The sequence below is a fragment of the Lichenostomus cassidix genome, chromosome 18 (assembly GCF_008360975.1).
Source record: "Lichenostomus cassidix isolate B80296 chromosome 18, HeHo_3.0, whole genome shotgun sequence".
Taxonomy (NCBI): Eukaryota; Metazoa; Chordata; class Aves; order Passeriformes; family Meliphagidae; genus Lichenostomus; species Lichenostomus cassidix.
This window is the reverse complement of record NC_139498.1, coordinates 10,950,588-10,973,017: the sequence shown is the minus strand read 5'-3', so window position 1 is coordinate 10,973,017 and position 22,430 is coordinate 10,950,588. Positions and strand designations below refer to the sequence as shown.

General features: G+C 55.7%; 1 protein-coding gene across 2 annotated transcripts in view; it reads left to right on the top strand.

The window, feature by feature from the left end:
* NTN1 (netrin 1) overlaps nucleotides 1-22,100 on the top strand; it is a 97,012-nt gene extending 74,912 nt beyond the window's left edge. The window contains exons 5-6 of one of the 2 annotated variants that reach the window (XM_085077999.1): nucleotides 10,609-10,683; nucleotides 18,261-22,100. In XM_085077999.1, coding sequence (XP_084934125.1) covers nucleotides 10,609-10,683; nucleotides 18,261-18,589 — 404 coding nt within the window. In that variant the 3' untranslated portion in view covers nucleotides 18,590-22,100. Of the gene's footprint in view, nucleotides 1-10,608; nucleotides 10,684-15,323; nucleotides 17,343-18,260 lie in introns of those variants that run through there. The other variant, XM_085078000.1, reaches the window with a different exon arrangement.
* Nucleotides 22,101-22,430: the final 330 nt, after the last annotated feature.

Here is a 22,430-nt window from a genome sequence, read left to right as displayed (position 1 = left end):
GCAAGTCTTCTGCAGCCCCACAGCCATTCTTTCCTCCATCCCTGCAGCCCTCCACCCCCAAATCCCTGCATTCCTCCAGCCCTGCACCCCTGAACCATATTCCCTCCACCCTTAAATCCTTTCATTCCTCCAGCCCCACATCCCTGCACCTGATTCTCTCCACCCCCAAACCCCTCCATTCCTCCACCCCCTTATCCTTTCATTCCCATATCTCTTCATCCCTGCAACCTTTTGTCCACACATCCCTCCATCCTTCTATCTCCACATCTCTTCATCCCCATCTCTCTCCATTCCTCCAATCCCTCCATCCCCACATCCCTGGGGGAACCTGGGTTCCCACAAACCCTGGGCACCATAATCAAGCCACGAGCTTCAGAGCCAAGACTGGCGAGCTCAGCATCACTGTCAAACACATCAGAAAATTAAGGATGATGATTTTGAAGTGAAAGGAACTGATTCTTCCTGGGACATTTCTGAGATTGTCCCTGGTGACACGAAGCTCTTGTCCCCAGCACCAGCTCCCTGTTTCTGCATGTCTCCCAGAACAGAAATTGTGATTTTTCCCACTCGGCTGGGAGCCGCTGTCAGGCAGGAATTTATGGGGTGCTCGACTCTCCCGAGGACAGATGGTTTCCTAGGAATGTATTTCATGGTGCTGGCAGTGGCTTTTGGCAGAGCACCCCTGGGTCTGCACCTCATGTCCCCAGCGTGTCCTGGGGCTCAGCACTGAGATGGATCCTGTGGGAAGGGGGCAGGAAATGTGCAGCCAGCCCTGGCTGCTCCTGGGAGAGGGGAGAGGAGGGGGCAGAGATAAAGTGGATGAGCTGTAAAACTCCATGTTGGTGGGGAGTTTTCCAGTGCAGCGTTGGTTTTCCAGTGCAAAGCTGGTTTTTCAGTGCAGGGTTTGTTTTCCAGTGCAGGGTTGGTTTTCCAGTGCAGGGTTTGTTTTCCAGTGCAGGGCTGGTTTTCCAGTGCAGGGCTGGTTTTCCAGTGAGTGTCTGGCACAGCTGGGCTGTCCCCACTGTGCCACCAGCTGCCATAGTCTGCCTCCTGCTCCCTTTAGATCTGGGGAAATTGGGATGCTGCTGATGGGGCTACAGCTGCTCTGGGCACCCCTGTCCTGAAACACCAAAAATCCCCCAGGCCGTTCATCCCCGGGAGCAGCCCGGTCACATCCTGGAGGTGCTGGCGTCCTGCTGGAGCACTGGGGCTGGTGGCCCCCAGGCCACGCTGGGGCTGCAGAGGTGGGAAGGGGCTGCGGGCTCCCGGGAATCCCTCGCTGCCGCTTTCCAGCCGCTCCAGGCGAGAGGCTTTAATCTAATTACATGCTTTATTTGCGCCAATTTGTTTTTCAATCAATCTTGCTCAGCCAGAAGAAAGGAGGCTACTGTGGGCTCATTTGCACCTTCTTGTTCCAAGGGAGAGGTTAATGGCCGTTATCCGCTGGGATCTGCTCTCGCGGCTCTCCCTCGGCGGGGCTGCCTGGCCGGGAGCTCCGGGAATCCTCTCCCGCAGCACAGGCAGCGAATTCCCAGAGTGGGCACGGAGCAGCCGCGCTGCTCTCCGGGGATCTTTGGGACACACTGATGGTGAGGATCCGCTGCAGGCAGGGCTCGGTTTGCTCCAAGGAGCCGTGGCATCATGCAGGAAAGGTTCAGTTACCAGGGGTTGCAGCGGGATCCCAGGGGAAGGTTTGGGTCTGCAGAGCACCAAAACAAACAAATAAAAGCGTAAAGAGCTCCTCCCGCTTTCCCTGCCCCGCCGGGGAGTGGCACAGCTCGGGGCCGTGGTGGCTGTGCCCGGCACAGGGCAGGGCTGCCCTCGGTGCCCCACACTCCTGCGCTGTGCCAAGAGCTCCTCAGCCCACTGGGGAGACCAGAAGATGCTCTGGTGCCCAGCAGGTGCTTCTGCCTTGGCAAACTGGTCACAGACTCAACTCAGCTGGTGGACAAATCCCTGCCAGCTCCTGGGAACTGCTGCTCCCAGCTGGGAGGTGACCAAGGACAGCCCAGCTCCTGGGACAGCTTAGGAGGTGACCAAACCACAAACTCCCAGCCTCTTGGTTAAATCCAATCCAGTGCCAGAGGCTTGCTGTGCACCAGGGCTTGGCACAGATCCTCTGTGGGCAGATCCAGGCCCCTGGAATCCTGGTTCACAGGCTGAGCCTGCTTCAGAGCTGGGGACCATCCTGTAGATAACAAAACAGGCATGACTGGAGCGGCCCAGCCCCAGCTCATCCCAGTTCCAGGGCTTGAAAGAGATGTGCTGCCCTATTCCAGCTCCTGGCCATGCTGGAGGGATGGCTGAGGCCACCCTGCTGGGAGCACTGGCCAGGGATGAAGGGCACTAATTGGCACATGATAATTGCCAAGGGCATCATGCACAACAGCTTGGTGAGAAGAGCCAGTGGGTGATACCAGACCCAGTGTGGTGATACCAGACCCAGTGCAGTGAGAACCAACCCCTGCTCCATTCAATGGCAAAGCACAGGAGAAGTATTCCACTGCTGAAATGAATAACCTGGGAAGGATTCTCTGCCTTAGCTTTGCTATTTTATTAAAGCTTCTTTATATTAAAGCAGCCAGCTCTGAAGCAAAGACTCCCAGCGGAGCGCAGCCCAAATTAAATTACAGCAGTGATCCCTCGCAGTCACCGTGTGCTGTGTGAGCCAGACACTGCAGTCCCTGCGCTTGTCCCCCAGGGATGATCCCATCCATGCTCCCTGGGAAAGGAGAGGGCTACTCCAGAGCATCCCCTCCCTCAGGACGTGTGCTCAGCACAGGCCGAGAGCCAGAAGCTTGCAGCAAGCAGAGCTGGAGCTCTCCAAATGACTCTAACAGTCGTTCCCAGGGACTGATGGAGGAGATGGTAAAATAATTCTTTGGGATGGAAGCAAGGGCAGCTTCAGTGCTGTGGGAGGTGAAACAGGAGTTCATGGCCACCTGGGGAAACCTCCAGAGGTCTAAGAGCCAAAGGCATCCCTGCCATAAGTGCTATAGGGTGATCCTGTCCTGTCCCAGTGCTGGATTGCATTTTATCCTGTGACACCTGGGAGTGTGGCTCCCAGCTGCCTTTGGGATGCTCTGAGATGGCTCACAGAAATGTTTTTATGCCCAGACTGAGCACATTGAGCACCCAGCTCTGAGCCCACGCTCAGCCCCAGAGCAGACACACAATATGGTGTCCCTGCCCTCCCCAAGGGCTGCCTCGCCCCACACACCCCCCTTTGATCCATGTGCTTTTCCTCCATGCCCCAGTCACAAGCTGAGCATGTGGGGTTGCTGTGTGTAAAAGGGGCTGGAAATTTCTTTCCAGAGTCTGAACAGCCTGGAGGAGCTCTCAGTCCCATGGGGATGGGGCAGCAGGAACTCTGCAGACCCATGGAGCAGCTGTACATGATGTCCTGCACATCCCACAGGACTCCAGGCTGCAGCAGTTCTTGGGAGCACCTGGGATAGTTTTGTGGTTGTTGGATGGGCTCAGGGAGCCAGCCCAGGGCTGTGGTTGAGAGCACAGACACAGCTGAGAGCTGGGATTCCCCAGCTCCTGGTGAAGGGAGGGATCGCTTGGGCCCAGCTTCAAAAAATGCACAAAAATGCACCTTCCTGCCCCTAGGCACTCATGGGGTTCTACAGCACTGAAACACAAATCCCACCCCTCAGTGGGGACAGACCCTCTGACAGCAGGGGCTGTTGGAAAGCCAGGAGCTGCAGCAGTGTCCAGGTTTAGGGATGCCTGTGGAGAAGTTTAGCTGAGATTTGCCCAGAGCCAGTGGGGACCTGGAAGCTGTCGTGTCCCCCATGGTCCCTGCTGCTCACTCCCATCATGAGGGGCAGGATTTCTGACCAGTTTCTGATTTCCCCCACTGGGGAGGGAGAGAAAAAGGCAGGAATCTGAAAGCTGTTCACCACCAGCTGTTCACCACCAGCTGTTCACCACCAGCCTCCCCTTGCATTAGAGCAAATCAAACCAGCCCCACTGATTTGCACTCTGGCTGTGTCTGGGACCCCAGGCAGACTCCCATTTGCTCAGTCCTGCTCTCTCTGGTGAAGGAATTGCAGATTTAGGACTTGATATTTGGAGCTGAACCTTCATTTAGTGGCTCAGTCTGGCCACCCAGTGACAACAGGAGATGGGGTGGCTCTCCCCAACCTGCAGAGCCCCAGGAGAGCACAACCCCCTGGGAGGGAAGGCGGGAAAATGCCCTTCACCCCTAAGAGCTGAGGTCAGGCTGTCAAGGCTGAGGCTCCCCTCCTAAGCCACAACACCTCCACTTTGGATCACAGCCCACAAAGGCATTTAGGGCCCTACCTGGGGGAAATCAATAGGAATTTAGCTGCATAAATTGGGATTAGAAATCTGAATCCCCTTGGGGATCTAAGCCTTATATCTGCATTTCCAGTTAGGTACCCAAGCCAAGAAATGTGGCTTTAATCGCTCTATCATGTCAGAATCAAGGGGCCTTTAATTTCCGTTCCCGACATGCGGCTTTCGCAGCGGCTCAAAGCTGATTTTGGAACTGCAAGCGCAGCAAGAGGCGCCTGCTGCAGGGTCTTCCCTGGAACAGCACTCAGCACCCCCAGCTCTGCTGCCAGCACCTCCTTCCTGCCCAGCCCTGGGAGCCTCAGCACGCCGGGAAGATTGGGAATCATTAACGAATCATGGGATGACCACTCAGCACCCCACAGCTCTCAGCCTCATCACGGCAGCCGTGTTCAAACAACTGCGCAAAATGAAGGTGTTTGAACAGGAAAAATTCAACTTTCTGAAAAAAAAGAAAGAAATTAAGCAAAACAAAGAAGGTGTTTAGCTGTGAAAAGTCTCTGCCCAGCCAGAGAATTAGTTCTATCAAGGGGATGGGCTGAGCTGCAAAGCTGCTGAAGGCTGTGCTGACACGTTTTACTGAGCTGCGAGCGACACGAACCAGCCGCCCGCCACCTGCTCCCTCTGTGAACAAGTAGCTCCAGCGGCCTCTTCCCCATCCCCTCCTGCTCTGTTTACCCGGGAAAAGCGGAGGTTTGGTGCTTTCCCCGGGCTGGGGGCTCCGGGGAGGAGCAGGATATTCCAGCGTCAGGATGCAGGGGTGACCAAAAAAAAGCAGCAAGGGCTGGTTGTGCTTCAAGGTTGTGGCTCTGAGACAGGGATTTGCACCGGGATTTTTGTGCAGCTGAGCACACTCGGGGAAGAAAGTGCCGGGAGCAGGGGAGGAAGGGGCTTGGATGTCACCACGGGTTTGTCCTGCACTGTGGGGCTGTTGCCAGAAGGGTTTGGGTGCCACAGAAGGGTGGCTGGGCTGGACACGGGCTGAGAGTTTCAGGGAGGTCCCAGGTCCTTTGAGGGCAGCTAAGCCCTGCCAGGGCCAGGAGGACAGGGCAGGACAGCAGCAGGCTGAGCAGCAAGCCTTGCTCTGTACCCTGTGTGCAAAGGGACATTTGTGCAGCACAGCGGGACAGAGAGCTGAGGCTGAGCCCATCCTGGTGCCACCCACATCAGCCCTGCAGGACCTGCTGGACAGGAGCTGCACAATGACCACCCTGTCCTGCAGGTACCAGGGGCTCCCCACCCCAAAGGGTTTCCTTCAGGCAGCTCCTTTAAATCTCAGCCTGGTTTTTGGCTGGGCTCTAGCATCACTTTCCACAGTCAGGTTATCCCTGGCTGATCCTCTGCAGCCTCATGGAGAGGGGCAAGAGGGACCTGTGGGACAGGGAGCCTCTGGCACAGGCAGGCAACACAAGTCTTGGGACTCCAGAGGTTTGTCACATAAACATTTGGAGACAAATTCTGAACGAGTTTCACATCATTTGTGTGACACCCACGAGTCACTGAGCTCTCCTCCGATCCTCTCCTCCCCTTTCTGCTGGCTGATCCTTCTTCCCATCCCTTCCCCAGCTCCACCATCACTTTCCAGGGGGGAGCAGCAGCCCAGCAAAGCTTCCCCAGAGGCCAAACTGCTGAAGTGTCGCTTGGTGAGGAGAGCAGGGTCTGTCCCTCCAGCACCCCCTCTGTGCACTGTCCCTAAGCCAGAGGGATCTCACAGCATCACCCCACACGCACAGAGCTCAATGCTTGGCTCGGAGAAATCCCATTTACCCTCCCCAAGAAGTCTCCCAGGATCTCCAAATCACCCAGGAGGCAGAAGAGCTCTCCAAAAGGGAGACAAAGGAAATGAACCGGAGCAAATCCCCCACCCACGGAAACCAGCGCTGGCATCTGCTGATTCCCAGTGATTTACACCAGCTGGCTCTGGCCAGGCCAGTTCAATTCAAACCAGCTCTGGCACCACCCGTGGGAGTAGGGAATGAGGAAGAGGAGAAGAAGCTTTGTGTTTAGGCAAAGCAGGGTCAGTCCTGGCTGAATCTGGGTGTCTTGAGCCCCAAGTTCTCACCCCGGGAGCAAGAGGCTGTGGGTGCTGTGGGCATAGGGTCCTGTCCTGTCCTGCAGGGTGTGGGGTGTGTCCCACAGGCTCCCTGGCTGATAAACAGCCCTGGGATGGATTCCCAGCAGGTCTGTATTCTCAGGGGAGTGGAATTATCGTGGCAAAGGTGCAGGGATGGGAAGCTCAGCTGTGGTCAGGATATTTCTGTGGGAAGAGGTTGCTGAGGTGACTTGGGGTTGCTCTTGTGAGTTCTGGGCTGGACTCCAGAGCAATGGTGTCTCTCTGATTGCTGTTCCTTGGAGTGGATCCCAGCAGGGGCTGCAGGAGGATCTGCTCCAGGTGTGCTCTGCCAGCCTGGCTGGTGGAGAACCCTTGTGGGGCTGAGCTGTGAATGTGCAGGTGGGAGCTGCTGCCCTCCCCCAGTGCTTGGGGCCGAGAGAATGGCCAGCATGTCCCAGATTTGGCCAGGGCAGCAGGGATGTGCAGCCAGAGCTTCCACGCTTGTCCCTGCTCCGTTCACTGCCCACCTGTCCTTGTGTCACCTCTTGTTCTGCCCAGGGGCTGAGGTGTGACAGCAGTGGGGAATATCGACAGAGCTCCAGGATTTCTGTGCCTGAGAGAATCAGCCCCAGGTTTATCACAGCCACACTGGTGTCCTGAGGGCATCAGCAGCCTGGACTGAGCAGAGTGGTGCCAGCAGCCCAGCAGAGCAGCTGATGGCCTCTCTGTCCCTTGTCATTCCCTGCCCCCCAAAAGCTTGGGGAAGCTTCCCTGGGCCCTTAGGTCACTGCACAGACATTCAGCTCCCTTACAGACTTTTCCTTCAATGTTTAAGGCCAGGAACATCTTACCAGTGTGTTGGATCAGGAATGTTTCTGTTCCCTGAGCTCAGTGACACCAGGCAGCCACATCCCACTGCGTGGTGGCATCCTGCCACCTGGGCATGGCTGGGACCTTGCTAGCAAATCTCCATCCACTGAATACAGTTTTTATGGAATATCCACTCCTTTCTCAATGCATTTAAAGTTTTACTTGATCAGTCATGTTAGATGAGAAAAACAAATGGGAGGCATCAGTGACTGGAAGGCCTCAGTCAGCAGGGGTTTGAGGGGCCTTGGCTGGGTTGTAGCTGGGCAGAGATCTCAGCTGGGGCTCTTGGAGGAGGAAGGAACCCCACTGCAAATCACAGGGGTTGGGTTTGGCCCTGGCTGGGTCATGCTGGAAGAGCAGGAAGCCTGGTAGTCCCAAGGGCCTCTCCTGAGGAGTGGGAGCAGCACAGAGCCATGGGGCTGAGATGGGGACTCTGCATGGCCATGTTGAGAGGGGCTGGGGCACACGTGGGTCACAGGGGCTGGTGCTGAGGGGCTTCCTGGTGGCCTTGGCACCACACTTGTGTGGGTGTCCAGCTCCCTGGCTTCCTTCTCTTGTTGGTTCCTCCACTCCAACCAAAAGAGAAGCTGCTGCTTGGCTCAGGTGGGTATGGCTTTGCTGCTGGAGAGGAGGTTTGGATTTGGGATCCATGAGACCTCCCAGAGCATCTCCTCTCCACCTGATGAAGCTCCCCATTGTTCTGAACCCACCTCCTGCTCCAGGGATACCTCCTGTACTGGGACTGGTGAGCTGAGAGGGCTCAGAGCACCCAGTGCCCCATGTCTGCAGCCCTGGGTGCCCCCCTCACCTGGGCTGGCTCCGAGCATCCCCCCTGAGATCACCTCCTGCAGCATGATCTTGTCCCAAAGCTGGCTGCCATGCACACAGCCCCTGTGGACACAGCCCAGCTGCAGCTGCAGCCCTGCAGCCACAGCCCAGCTCTGGGCCTCAGTGTGCCCTCCCAGCTTTGTTTAGTGTCAGTGTCAGATTCTGCACCTGGGATGGGGCAACCCTGGATGTACGGACAGACTGGGGAAGGAGAGGCTGGAATGCAGCACCATGGAAAGTGCCCTGGGGATCCTGCTTGATGGCCAGCTGGATCTGAGTCTGCAGTGCCCTGGAAGCCTAAAGGGCCACTGTCCTGGGGGCATCAGGCCAGGCAGGGAGGGGACTGTCCCACTCTGCTTGGGGCTGGGGTGGCCTCACCTTGAGTGCTGTGGCAGGTCTGGGCACCACAATATAAGAAAGACATTGAGCCTTTGGAGAGTGTCCAAAGGAGGGTAAGGAAGATGTGAAGGACCTTGAGGCAAAGCCATGTGAGAAGTGGCTGAGGGCACAGGGTCTGCTCAGCTGGAGCAGAGGAGACTGAGGGGAGACTCATCAGTTACAGCTTCCTCCTGAGGGGAAGAGAAGACACTGACCTCTGTAGTGACAAGTGGCAGGACCTGGGGTAATGGTCAGGGGAGAGTTAGGGTGGAGATGAGGGAAAGGTTCTTCCCCCAGAGGGTGCTGGGCACTGCCCAGGCTCCCCAGGCAATGGGCACAGCCTGAGGCTGCCAGAGCTCCAGGAGTGTTTGGACAGCTCTGCCAGGGATGCCCAGGGTGGGGTTGTTGGTGTGTCTGTACAGTGCCAGAAGCTTGGCTGAGTGATCCTTGTGGGTCCTTTTCAGCTCAGGCTATTCTGTGATTCTTGCACACAAGCAACTCAAGCCCTGCTGAGGCTGCAGCAGGTGCCACCCTGGAGTGTGACACAGCCGTGACAAAGAGGGACAAGAAGGGAAGCTCTGGAGAGCTTCTCCCACGGGTTTCATGTTGTGGTACTGGAGAGTGGGGAGGGTGTTCTGCTCTGGCACTGCCCCTGTGGCCTGGGGCAGGATGTGGGCACCTGGTCTGTGCTGGCCATGGATGGCAGCAGCATTCCCACCTTCCCAGAAACCCCCCTTGGGCCCTGCTGGAGGGATGATGTTGGGAGAGGTGGAGGTGTCCAAGGACGATCACTGTACAGATGTGTCCCATTTTCCCTGGAGAAGGGGATTCTGTGGCACTGGGGGCCTCTCTGGCACCTGTGGGTGCTGAGGAGCCATGGGATGTGCATGGGCAGCACGTCCACAAGCCCACCCTGATCATGGCAGCTGGCAAGGGGTGGCACCTCCACAGCCACACTGGCATGGCTGTGGTGCCATGGGGATGTTCCCAGCGGTGGCCAGAGGGCTCTGCCCACCCAATGCAGCAGCAGCTCCCGGGGCAGGGCTCAGCGTCCCCCAGGCTCCAGCAGCAGCAGTGCCAGGCTCCAGCATTGGTGGCAGTGCCAGGGGGCTGTGGTGGCAGTGTCAGGGGGCCGTGCCAGGCTCCAGTGCTGGTGGCAATGCCAGGCTCCAGTGGCAGTGCTGGTGGCAGTGCCAGGCTCCAGTGGCAGTGCCAGTGGCCATGCCAGGCTCCAGTGGCCATGCCAGGCTCCAGTGGCAGTGCTGGTGGCAGTGCCAGGCTCCAGTGCCAGGGGCCGTGCCAGGCTCCAGTGGCAGTGCCAGGCTCCAGTGGCAGGCTCCAGTGCCAAGGGCCATGCCAGGCTCCAGTGGCAGTGGCAGGCTCCAGTGCCAAGGGCCGTGCCAGGCTCCAGTGGCAGGGGCTGTGCCAGGCTCCAGTGGCAGGCTCCAGTGCCAAGGGCCATGCCAGGCTCCAGTGGCAGTGGCAGGCTCCAGTGCCAAGGGCCGTGCCAGGCTCCTGCCAGCCTCACTCCAGGCCCTGCTCCGCCCGGGCCAGGCCAGCGTGTCCCAGCAGTGGGGGCCCATTAGAAATGAAATGTTCCTGCTGGGGTATTTTATTTGCACACTTCAGTAGAGTGGACACCAAAAGGCTTTGCTAATGCTTCATGGGCTGCTAATTTCCTCTGTGACCCGCATTGTGGCGGGGTGACCCCAGCCCGAATCTCGCGGCAATGAATGCCAAAGGCTGACACCGGCCCGGGTTAGGGGTGACAATGGGGCCTCTGTGGGCTCCGGGCAGGCTCCAGTTGGGAGCTGGAGAACAGGGGGAATTTGTGTGGCTCTCAAAAGCTCTGGGTGGCACAATAAGGGAGGCCCCCGGGGTCTCCCAGGAAGACAGAGGCAGCCGGGGAAGCCTGGCCGGGGGAGGCGGGCGGGAGGGAGGATGGGCTCCTTTGTGAGCAGCTTTCTTTAGAAAGGAAGGGCTCTCTGAATGCCCCTCAGACCCGAGCGGGGCCTGGCAGATGGATATCACAGGCACGCTGCTTATTCATGGCAGCCTGCAGCTTGGAGCCGTCCCCCCTTCCCCCAGCCCTTTCTTCATTTTAAGGCTAATTTGTTTTGTTAATGTTTTCTTGCCCTCCCCCTCTCTCCGTGCAGATTGTGACTCATACTGCAAAGCCTCCAAGGGGAAGCTGAAGATCAACATGAAGAAGTACTGTAAGAAAGACTACGGTGAGTGTCACCTCTCCTGCCGAAGGGATGTCCCCAAGGCCACCCAGCCAGGCTAGATCCCAGCCACAGCTCGTGCTGGGGTGTGTGCAATGCTGGGAATGGTTTTGCCAGGACTGGAGAGGCAGCCCTGGGCAGTGATGCTTGGTGGAGCAGGAATGCCGTGTGTCACTTGGGAAATTGGGACCCTGTGGACCCTGATTTGGGGGCTATCTCAGCATCTGCAGGGAGACTCATATTTTCCAAGTGTTTTCCAGTGTCTCCTGGGTTAGGATGACACCATGTCTCCTCTCCTCTCATGGTGCTGTTACATGCCACAGCTTTTAAAGACTGTCTTTTGCTGTGGGATGAGCAGCAAGCAGTTCCCTGCCCCCTGGATCCAATCCCCCTGTAATTCCCAGGTGAGTTCAGAGGATGGTGCAGCCCTGGGATAAGCCAGGAGACTCTGGAATCCTTGCTAGCTACTCAAGGCCCTGAAAATCCTTCCACAGCTCTGCCTTGGAGCAGCAGCTTGGAGCTCCCACCTCACCTCTCTGCTCCTGGGATGGTTCCTAATGCAGGTCCATTCCCAGTGTGGTCACCACTGGGGCCCTGCAGGATCCATGCAGGACAAATCCAGGGTGACCCCCGGAGAAGGTGGCCAAGGGAAGTTCCACATTAGTTTTGTACTCTGGCACCTTCCAGTGAGCTCAGGGAAGGAAGAAGGATTGGAGGCAAAGGTTTTATTTGCATTCCCATTTATTATCCTTGTGGCAAAATGGATAGTTAACCTCCTTGGCAAGGGTGAGCTGCCAGAGCTGGGGTGTCATTGTGGTCCCCATCCACCAAGGCCATGCTTGTAGGAGCTGCTGGAGGTTCATCAGTTGTTGGAAAGGTCCAAGGAATGTCTTTTCCCTTGGATAAAAGTGTTTAATTGCACATGAGAAGCTGCAAGAAGGTTGTTCAGGTTATATATGGGCTTACTAAGGACAGGAGTGAGGCTGGGCCCCAGCTAATAAAGCTGTGGGGTTTTCCTGTGGGTGGATTCTCTGCTGACTGATAAGGCACAAACACATTTCCCACATGTGGACGTGCATCCCTTCATTTTCCCACCTGGCCTTCTCCAGAATCCTGACAGCTGAGCTCTGGAAAGGGGAGAAATCAGCTTTTGATTGTAGGAAAATCGGACCTGTCTGATCCAAGTTGGCCTCATGGGCTTGGAGAATGGGAGGGAGGACAGAAAGTCACTTGCATGCCCCTGGAAGCACATTTCCAGCTGAGCTGTGTCACCTTTTCCTGCGGCTCTTGGAGAGAGGCTTGGGATGTTTTGCTGGCAGCAGCATTCAGGCTTTGCTCGAGGGGCAGCCCTGGTGTGGTTTTACTCTCCAGCTTGTCCAGTCTCACTGGGGGATGTTGGAGGTCTGGGTGAAGCTTCCACTCGGTTTTGTTGGAGGTCTGGGTGAAGCTCCCACTCGGTTTTGTTGGAGGTCTGGCTGACAGCTCCCACTCGGTTTTGTTGGAAGTTTGGGTGAAGCTCCCACTCGGTTTTGTTGGAGGCTCCAGCACACCTTGGGGAGGTGTGAGTAGCTCAAGAGGTGTCTGAGGCAGGAGATACCCTGGAGCAAAGAACAGGGAAGAGATACCACTAGAGAAGTGATTTGGGGAGCTGGAAAGAGCTTTTCCCTTCTCTTTTATCACTCAGCATCACTTCTGCAGCTTCCCACAAGAAGCAGAGCTGTTTGCTGGGCTGGTTCAGGTGAGGGGCACAGGCTGTCCCAGTGCTGGAACTGGGGTGCCTCCACCCGACCCTCCTGGCCGTGGAAGTGTCCCCAACAGCCCCACAGCCCCAAGCTGCCCCACAGCCACGGCAAATTTGCTTTTAGGAGGACAAACCATCGCGGTGAGGCAGCGGGGTGAGCGCTGCCGGGGCAGCCCAGGCTTTCAGCAGGGCCAGGGAGGGAAGAAAGGGTTGAAAAGGTGCAGGGAGGATAATAAAGACTTTAGGACTGACACCCCAGCAGGAAGCCAATTAGGAGGCTCTTTTCCTCACCGTTCTGCTGGCATCGCTGGGCTGAATGTCCTAAAAGGCCCTAATTAGCTTGAACAGAGTTCCTTCTCCCTCGGGCTCAATCGGGAGCTATCATCCGCCCCGCGCTCCTCAATGGGGCTTTTTAGCTCCCCGCTTCATTCAGCCTCTCAAAGGGGATATTTTCCCTTATTTATTTTTCGTATCTGTTTGTTTTTGTCGGGTTTGAGGGTTTTTTTCTTTTTATTTTAAATTGGGCTTTTTCCCCGCGAGATGGGTTTGGGTGCAAATATTTGGAGTGAAACAGGACGCGGGGAGGGAGATTCAGGGAGGGGGGGAGGCAGGAACAGAGGCAGAAGAGGTTTTTCTGGGTTTATTTTGGCTGCGTGGGGGAGCACGGGGTCACTCAGCTCCCAGAAAACCAGGAAGAGAGGAGGGGGGTGCTGGATTGGGGGCACTTAAATCCCGGGGAAGCAGAAGGGATCGCTGCTGAACCCACCGAGGGTGGAGATTGCCAGAAGGAGAGGGGATTTGATGAGAGCAGGTGATGCTGATCTTGGTGATGCAGGGAAATCCTTTACTCCCTCAGGTGCCACATTTTTAGCCCGATTTTGGGGCTTTTTCCACTCTCTGCGTGGTGTGATTGTGGAAAAGGCAACCTGCAGCTTTTAAATCTCCCTTTTGCCCCTGATTCTGAGCTCCCTGTGCTGCAGCAGGGTCCGATCCTGCACGGACGATGCTGGAACGTTTTGTCCCAGCTCTGGTGCCAGGCATCACCCCCATGGCAGCCCTGTGCCCCCATCCCAGCACTGGGGAGGGAATGGGGGTGAGGAACAGAGTCCTCATCTGAAAGGTGAGATCATCTGCTCACTTTGCCCTTTCTTGGAAAAAAAAAGTAAAAAAATCCTTCCTTTAGCGGAGCCTTCTCTTAGTCACCCCCTTTGTCGAGAGGAGCTTGGCAGGGGCTCCTGGAAAAAATCAAAAGTGTTTTCAAAAGGCAGCTTGAAAAGAGAGAGGGAGGGGGGAAAAACCTGAATCCCCAGGAAAACCCAAGACTGAAGACAAGCACCAACTCTGGTGCTCACAGCCCCTTCCATTGCCCAGGGAAGGTGGAGAAATCCCATTCCCGGAGCTGAGCAATCCTTGCTGGAGCCACGTGCCTCGGGAGAGCCGGGGCAGTGAGGGGTCCCCCAGCACCAGGGCACACCCAGGCCGGCCGGGATTAGGGATCATAAATCTCCAATATTAAACCGGTAGGAAATTGGCAACCAGAGCGAGGCAAAGCCGCCGCTGAATAAATTAAAAACTGAAAAAAAAGGGGGAAAAAATCCCATTTTAACTCTTCGCTCCAGCGAGGAGCCAGCCCTTTGCATTCCCAAACCCAGATGGTGTTGGGGTCACCTTTTGCTGCTGGTTGGAATAAAATCCACATGGACTCCACTCCACTTGTGCAGTGAGAGGAGAGCCAAGCCTTTGGGAAATCCTGTCTTGGACTGGGACATGTGTTCCTGCCACTGCTGTCCCGAGCACCCCCTGAGCACCACCTGGCCATATTAAAGACCCTCAGACTACTCTGTTCCCACTGCCACTCCTTGGGATCTTTCCCACGGGCCAGCACAGCAATGCTCCCCAAATTTCTAGCTCCCATGGACAGCTCTGTGCATGGGACATGTGTGATATTCCAGGATTCCACAATAGGATGCACAAATTTGGCACTGCAGCCCAGGCCTGAGTCAGCCCTAGCAGGGGAAGCCTTGAACTTGGGAGATTTATCACAAACCCCAAATGTAAATTTAAAAAAGAATTAACTAATTAATTTTCCCCCAGGCTCCCTCTTTTCACAGCAGCCTCAGGAATTCTGGGGCCCTGACTCATGGTCTCTGAATGCTGCGAGGCACTGCTTTGCTTTCAGCCTTCAGCAGCTGCCCTCAAACATTATTTTGAGGCTTTGGGCTGGGTTTTGTTTTTATTAACATCAAACCATCCACCCCTGGGCTTTCATCTCCAACTTCCAGCCTTTGGGGCTTTCTTGTGGCTGGAGGCTCCCAGCCAGGCCTTGAGGAGCCAGGAAACATCCCTGAGCTCCAGGGATGCAAGAGAGGAGCAGGGACTCTCTGTCCCCTCCCACAGCCTGGGGACCACTTGGCCACCTTCTTCCAAAGAACTATCAGTTGGTGAGAGCTGGAAGGCACCATCCAGGTGGGATTTGTGAGTCAGGAATGTCAGTGTCAGGTGGGATGTGGTTCATGGGGCAGCCCCTGCCCTCACCAGGACTCAGCTGTCCCCCAGCTCCCCAGTCTGGCCCAGAGTCCCTCCTCACTGAGACCAGTGTCACCAGCCTGGACTGGAGCCCATCCTCACTGAAACCAGTGTCACCAGCCTGGACCAGTGTCTGTCCTCTCTGAAACCAATATCACCAGCCTGGACTGGAGCTCATCCCCACTGAGACCAGTGTCACCAGCTCCAGCTGGAGCTGTGGGAGCTGCAGCCCATTTGATTTTGTTCTCCTTCTCCAGGAACTGTGTGCTCCTGGGTTGCCACAGCAAGGGGAGTGGCACTATCCCCATGAGTAACCATCATTCCCTATCACATCTTTTCATCTGCTGCCCCTGGGGTTTTTCCAGGAATGTTTTTCCAGGGATGCAGAGACAGCAACAGTCCTGAGCGCAGGGGTTCAGTGGGAGCATCATCCAAGTGAGGGCAGTTCACCACAAAGCCAAGCTTTGTCCCAGGAGATGGCAGCTGAAGGACAACACCAAGCCCCAAAGCCAGCTTTGCACTGGGGGCACAGCTGAATCCTCACCCCAAATCAGGAAGGGACCAAAACCTCCTTCATGAGAAGCGAGTCTTTAAATCCCTGGGGATTTCCCCAGGGGAGCCAGCTTAGGTGCTCCCAAAAATCCATCCTGGCCTATTTCTGCCTCTCTGCATGTCCTGTGTCCCCTGGGAGCTGCTGGAGGTGCTGATCCCATCCCACCGCTCAAATACCCAGGCAAACACCACTAAACCTGGGCTCCAAATCCTGGCTCGGGAGGAACTGCCTGTCCTGGATGTGAAGTTATGGGCAGAAATCTGGCTGTCAGGGCAGGCAGCTGTGGCTGCGCCAGCCAAGCCTTCCTCAAAGCTTTCACTCCTTCCACTTCATTAATAAAAGGGGAAAAAATAAGAGACGGGGGCCTTGACATAAAAAAAAATACAGACTGTGTGTTTTAGAGCAGAGTTTCCTGTAACCACCTCTCTCCGGTTCCTTTTCATTCATTTTCTCCATTTTGTCAGTGTGGACCCAGGCAGGTCAAAGGTTTAAGCTTTTTTGGAAAGATTTGTTTCCAAAAAATAAAAATTGGCTACTCCTCACATTTTGTTACCTTCACACCAGACAGGGAAATACACGGTCAGAGCTTAGGGTTGTTTTTTTTCCTTTTTTTCCCTTTTTTTTTTTTTAATGAAAGCATCTGGCCTCCATGACATGCTCTGAAAAAAAAATACCCCATATATTTTGCAACGTGTTAAAAAGCTGTGCTGGGCTGCAGCACTCTGCTTCCTCCCAGGGCCTGGAATCAGTTGGTTTTACAGACAGGGGGATGCTCCTCCACCACCAACCTAGGGGTAAAAGCTGGGCTGTTACAAGGCAAATGGGAGAGTTTTCCCTGGTTCTTGGGGGAGTTTCTTCTCCCTCTGTTAATTTTTAAGAACAGGATTGGCCCCACTGGGGCTCAGCCAGGCAGCTGAGACAGGCAGGTGAATGGGCAGGGGGTTATAGCTCTCAGAGCATGGAGGGAAAAGGGAAAAGCTCAAAACTTGGGCTTAAAAAGCCCTTTGTGGTTGTGCTGCACCAGCCTGTGCGGAGCCACTGTCCCCTTCCTGCTCTCCCAGCCTGCTCATCTCCAGCTGGGGTTCTCACTCTGTCTCTGCTGGTGAGAATTCCTCATCCCACAACCAGCAAACAAACTGAGGAGAGCTGGGCAGTCCCTGCCTGGGGAAGGTATTTTTCTGGAAGCTGATTTGTAGCCCTATTTGAGGAAAGAGCAAGGGCTGGAGTGGTGGAGGCTGAGTCCCCACCAGGTTTCCTCAGTTCATGGCTGCAGAGGAGGTTACATCATCAGCCATGGGCTTGGAAAACATCATCATCATCATCATCATCATCATCATCATCACCACCTTGCTTAGGGATCACCGTTGTCCTCCCATCTCAGTGTTGCTTTGGGAGCTCGCAGTTTCCCTGTCCTCTGCCAGGACACCAGGAGATCTTGAACCCAGTGCTGCCATTCAGTTCCTCAGGGATGCTCCAGTGACTCTGCCAGCCCCAGAGTCAGGCTGGACACTGCCTCCTTACAGTCCCTGAGCCTCACCCTCAGTCCTCCACCTGCACTTTTTACCAGCAATTGTTTCTTCCACAGCAAGAAATGGACAACTCTGACTGAGGAACATCTCCTAGAAACATGTGACCAGGGAGCCTCCCTGCTCCCAAATCCCTCCACAGATCTGAACCCACTCATGTCCTGCTCCAAGGCTGGGGTCTCATGGGGAGCTCTCTCCTTCCACTGGCCCAGATGTGCTGGAACCCCTCACAGGCCTCTCCTACCTCCAGATTCCAAGTGCTTGGAGATGAGGAGCAGTGCCAGTGTTTTGTTCGAGATTTTGGCTGATCTTCTCTTAAATCCTGGGGTTGCCTTAGGATCCTGGTGCAGATACACTGAGCAGGAAAGGGAGAACAGAGGGGCTGGAGGGGTGGTCCCTGCAGAAACAGTCTCTGGCTGAAGCATGAGCTGGCCTCTGGACAGGACAGGTGGCTCAGGAACAAAGCTCATCCCAGTCCCTGGGGTGCATCCTGGGGCTCTGGCACTGCCATGGGGATGGGCAGCCCCCTGTCCTGACCACTGCCAGGCCTCACCACGGGGCTCTGCCCTGGGCTGGAGCCACAGTTGTCCCAGGGTTTGGGAATTCCCTCTGCCTTGTGGCTTCAAGGGAAAAGGCAGGTCCAGAGTACACAAAACCCACCTGATTCTGAAAGATTTTTTTGATCACTTTAAGGGTTCCCAGGAGCTGGTGGAGATGTTGCTGGGAACTGCTCCTGTGCTTGCTTCCCAGCCCTGTCCTGGGAGATGCTGCTCCTCCCTGGGACACAGAGGGGAGGATGAGCAACTGCTCTCTGCCACTGCTCCCTGTCATTCCCAGGGCTCCCAACACCAGGAGGGCCAGGGTTCCTGGGTACCTCTGCTCCCCTTCCCTCCTGGGGAGCCTGCAGCCCCCCATGGGCCTTGGGTAACCATGGCCATGCTCCCTAGTGACCCGGGAGGACATGTGGCAGCAGAGCTGGAGAGCATCTCCCAAGTCTGTGGTGGTCTTTGCTGAGACCCTCAGACAAAGCACTGGCTGCTCCTGCTTATGGGGGTGGCCTGGGGACAGAGTTTTGGGGCACCACAACCCTTGGCTGCTGTGCCCCAGCCTGGGCTCTGGAGACAAAATCCCTCTTCCTCACACAGCCCATTAGGTAAGGCTTGAAGTTCATTTTCTCCTCAGCAGCTCAAACAGTAACATCTGTTCCTCTCTTGCCTCGTGTGTTGTTTTTTTCCAGCTGTCCAGATCCACATCCTGAAAGCGGAAAAAAATGCGGACTGGTGGAAGTTCACGGTGAACATCATCTCCGTCTACAAACAAGGCAGTAACCGGATCCGGCGCGGAGACCAGACCCTGTGGATCCACTCCAAGGACATAGCCTGCAAGTGCCCCAAAATCAAGCCCATGAAGAAGTATTTGCTGCTGGGCAACAACGAGGACTCTCCCGACCAGAGCGGCATCATTGCGGACAAAACCAGCCTGGTGATCCAGTGGCGAGACACGTGGGCCCGGCGGCTCCGGAAGTTCCAGCAGCGGGAGAAGAAGGGGAAGTGTAAGAAAGCCTAAAGGAGGAGAAGGAGAGGGAGAGACTGACTGTGCATGCTGCTTTGTGTAGAGCTGGGGCGGGCAGGGACCGGCTGCCAGGGCGGGCTGGGGGGACAGGGGGGACAGCGACCACGGCTGGGGGGTGCTGGGCTTGCACCTCATATTCCAGGGAAAACAAAACCCAACAGAACCCAACAAAATGCAACAGAACCCAACAAAACCTGACAGAACCCAACAAAACACAACAGAATCCAACAGAACCCAACAGAACCCAACAGAACCCAACAAAACGAGATCGCACACACGGACAGAACCCATGAGTGGGGTGTGGGCGTGCGGCACCTGGGGCCCCCCAGCTCCTTCCTGCCCCGTTGCTGAAGAACTCAGAGACACCAAACTGCCTTCCAGCTGCCAACATCTGCTGCCTTCAAAGCTCAGCATGGGCACATCCACCCTGTAAGAAACTAATCAACAGCACCGCTGGAAATTAACTCCCCATCCCCAAAATACGTATTTGCAACTTAGGCTGACCGAGACAGTTCTTGTAGAGGAAACTAAACCGAGACTTTTGCTGAGGACAGACCCGAGAACTGACGGACGGTTCTTGGGGGACTTTGGTATCCAACAGTCGTGACCACCATGCACTGATGGTGCCTGGGGCGGCTGAGGTCTCCACTGTGATGATGCTCTGAGTCCACTTTAGGCACAGCAAGGAGGGGATGGTGTTGGTGGGTGACTTCCTGCTGTGCATAACTCTGGGAATGGCTCCTTGCTCCAGCCCTGACCCTGAGGATGCAGCCCCCACCACCCCAAAGGAGTGGGAGCCCACAGGATGCTGTCCCCCTCCCAGCCACCCATTCCCAGGCAAGGAGTCAATAACCAGGATCCCCAAGGAAACACCCTGACCCGACAAAAAATCAGTTTGCATCCATTTCCAGTAAGTGCTCTGGAAGGTCCTACCAATCTCAGTCTGAGTCTCCACTGTGGCCACCCCTGAACCTCCTCCATGGCCTTGGTCCCCTCTGCTGCTGTCAGCCCACCATGAACCCTCAGATGGCAGAACATCCCTGCAGGTGACACCAAGGTCCTGGCTGCTCACTGATTTCACTCCCAAACTCAAGCAACTCTCCCAAACCCACACCAGCTCTGCCCTCGCTCCTTCTGGAGATGCAGTTCTGTGGCATCCCTGCAAAAATCTTGGAGACAAAGTGGAGAGCAGAGGATGCCAGGGATTGTCCCCAAGGGCAGCAGGGCCAGTGCAGAGCTCTGAGGCTTGGCCAAGGCAGAGCCCACACAGGGCAGAGACCTGCCCAGGGAAGGGGGCTCAGCTAGGAACAAGGTGTGACCCACCTAGAGCTCCCCAAATCGCTCTCCTCCTTCTGCTGTGGGTGAACACAGCCAATCTAAAACTCCCAATTTCGAGTCACCAGTGCACTGAGCAAGTGGAGGCTGCCTCACCTCAGACTGCAGCATCTTCCCCTGGGGCACCCTGCAGGCAGGACTGGCTCTGGAGTTGTCACCCTCATGCCAGGCTGCTCCCCTGCCACACCAGCCCATGGGGAATGGGGATATCCAGTTCCACCCCATCCATGGAGACAGGGAATAGCTGGGGCAGGAAGGCAGGGAGGGCAGGACAGGTACCTGGAGGAGAAGCAAACATTAGTCGCTATGAAAAGCAAAACCTCCCTGATATTTTTCCTTTTAGGAAACTTGGAAACATCTCTTTTATGACATTTTCCAGTGGTTTTGCCTTGTTTTATAGCAATTGACAATATTTATATAATGACATAAACCACCATAAAGCAGGGCAGCCATGTAAATAGGTGCAAAGAGGAGGCTGCTAGGGCTGCTGGAGACACCACCCAGAGGGACCCAGCTCTGCTGAGTCTCCCCTGCCACCACAAGGCCCCCAGAATGAATCTGGGTATCAGGAGAAAAATCCCATCCTGGACCCCAAGCAACTCCCCCCCTCCCCTTTCCCAAAATGGACTTGGTTTTCCTTATCTCGGAGCTCAAGGAGAGCCGACAGTTTTGCAGCCAGGGGAAGGGAAGCCACCAAATTTTGAAGGATCAAATCTGACCTCAAGTGTCTAAATGGAGGCTTAAAGCCTTGAAGCAGGGCTTGCATGCTCTGCTGCAGCTGCTGCCAGGGACATGCCACCAGCTGGAGACAGCACAGCCCCATTCAGCTGGGATGTCCCCAACCTTTGGAGACCTTTAAATGGTGCCTAAAAGTCACGGGATCCAACCCAAAGCCAGTTCTCCACGTTCTCCACTTGGAGAGCAGGAAGGAAAGGCCAGGGGATGTGGGGCCTTGGGAACTGCCCACGAGCACACCTGGACACCCAACGCTCACTCCTGGTTTCCACACCCTTGTCAAGCACAGCCACCCTCCCCAGCACAGCCTGGACACCCCACACCCCCCAGGGACCCCCTCCAGCCCCTTCCCTGCTCCCACTGGTCTTGGAGGCTGCAGAAGACCCCTCACCCACTCATCCCTCAGCCAGAGCCCTCTGACACAACCCAGGGAATCAGAAGGAAATGGAGCTGACCCAACAGCTCGGATCCTGCTGCAGGAGGGAAGTCCCCAGCCCTGTCCCACCAGGACCTCGTCCCTTCATCCCTGCTGGAGTTTGGTGCTTTCCAACTGGGCCAGGCAAACCCCTTCACTCCATCCACAGTCCCCAGTGTCCTCCATGCGCTCCAAGTAACCCTGACCTGCAGGAGCTGCTGCTGGAACTGGTGGAACTGGAACAGCCGCTGCTGCCAGGGCAGAGCAGCCCCATTTCGGAGTCCAGAGGTGCAACTCTTCCCTGCAGCCACTCCTGCTCCAGGACATCTCCAGGACACCTCTGCCTGGTCACCCAGAAGGACAAGATGCCCCCATAACACCTGCATGGCCAGGGGCAGCTCTTGGGGACCAACCATGTTCTGACCAGCAAAGAATCTAGCGCCCACCCATCGCCCTGGGGACAGGAGTGGGGACACCAAGGACAGTGGGGTGGCCAGGAAGGGGCTGTGGTGCCTTCAGAGAGGCTTCGGAGAGCAGCTGAAACGCCAAAACAATCATCACTGACCGTAGCACCCGACAAAAGTCGCTTGGTCTCGTTTCTGTTCGTCCCGTCGTGTCCGTGCTCCCTCCCTGCCCCCGCCTCGTCCCCCACAAACCTGTGTTCGTTTTGGGGTTGGTTTTTTTGTTGATTTTTTTTTTATCATTTCTGTTAATATCTTGAACTGTAAATGTTGTTTAGTTATGACCATGGCAGACTGCTTTGGGCAATGTTTCTTTACAATGCATACTAATATATTATGGTTATTATATATGAATATATTTAATGACACGTGAAAAAGTTGTGGATTTTCTTATTGTTTTCTGAGTTGTTTCTTTTTTTTCCTTTTTTTTTTTCCCCCTTTGTTCGTTCGTTCATTAGATTGGCTGTAATTGACCCGAAGGAGCTTGTAACTGTTCAGCACCCCCTCGGTAGAACTAAAGTCAGAAACCAGTTGAATAAACTCTTGTAAACTGTACAAACCTCCCGGAATTTCTGCTTCTTCCCACCCCGTTGGTTGGTGAACCTGTGGGACAAAGACCTGGGCAAGGAACTGATGGTGTCCCCTCTGTCCCCCTGGGTCTGTCAGTGTCCCCTTGGCAGGGTTGAGGTGGCACAGCAATTTTTGACTGTCAGTCCCAGCCCTGTCCCCCTGCAGCATTCCCAGGCAGCAACCATGTGGCCTTGGGGACAGCGGGGTCCCCGTGGGTGGGTGAGTGGCATGGGGGGTCCCCAGCAGCTGCCGTGGGCTCAGCTGTGCTGCTGGAGGAGGCTGGTGGGACAGAGCCAAAACCTGTGGGACCCCAGCCAGA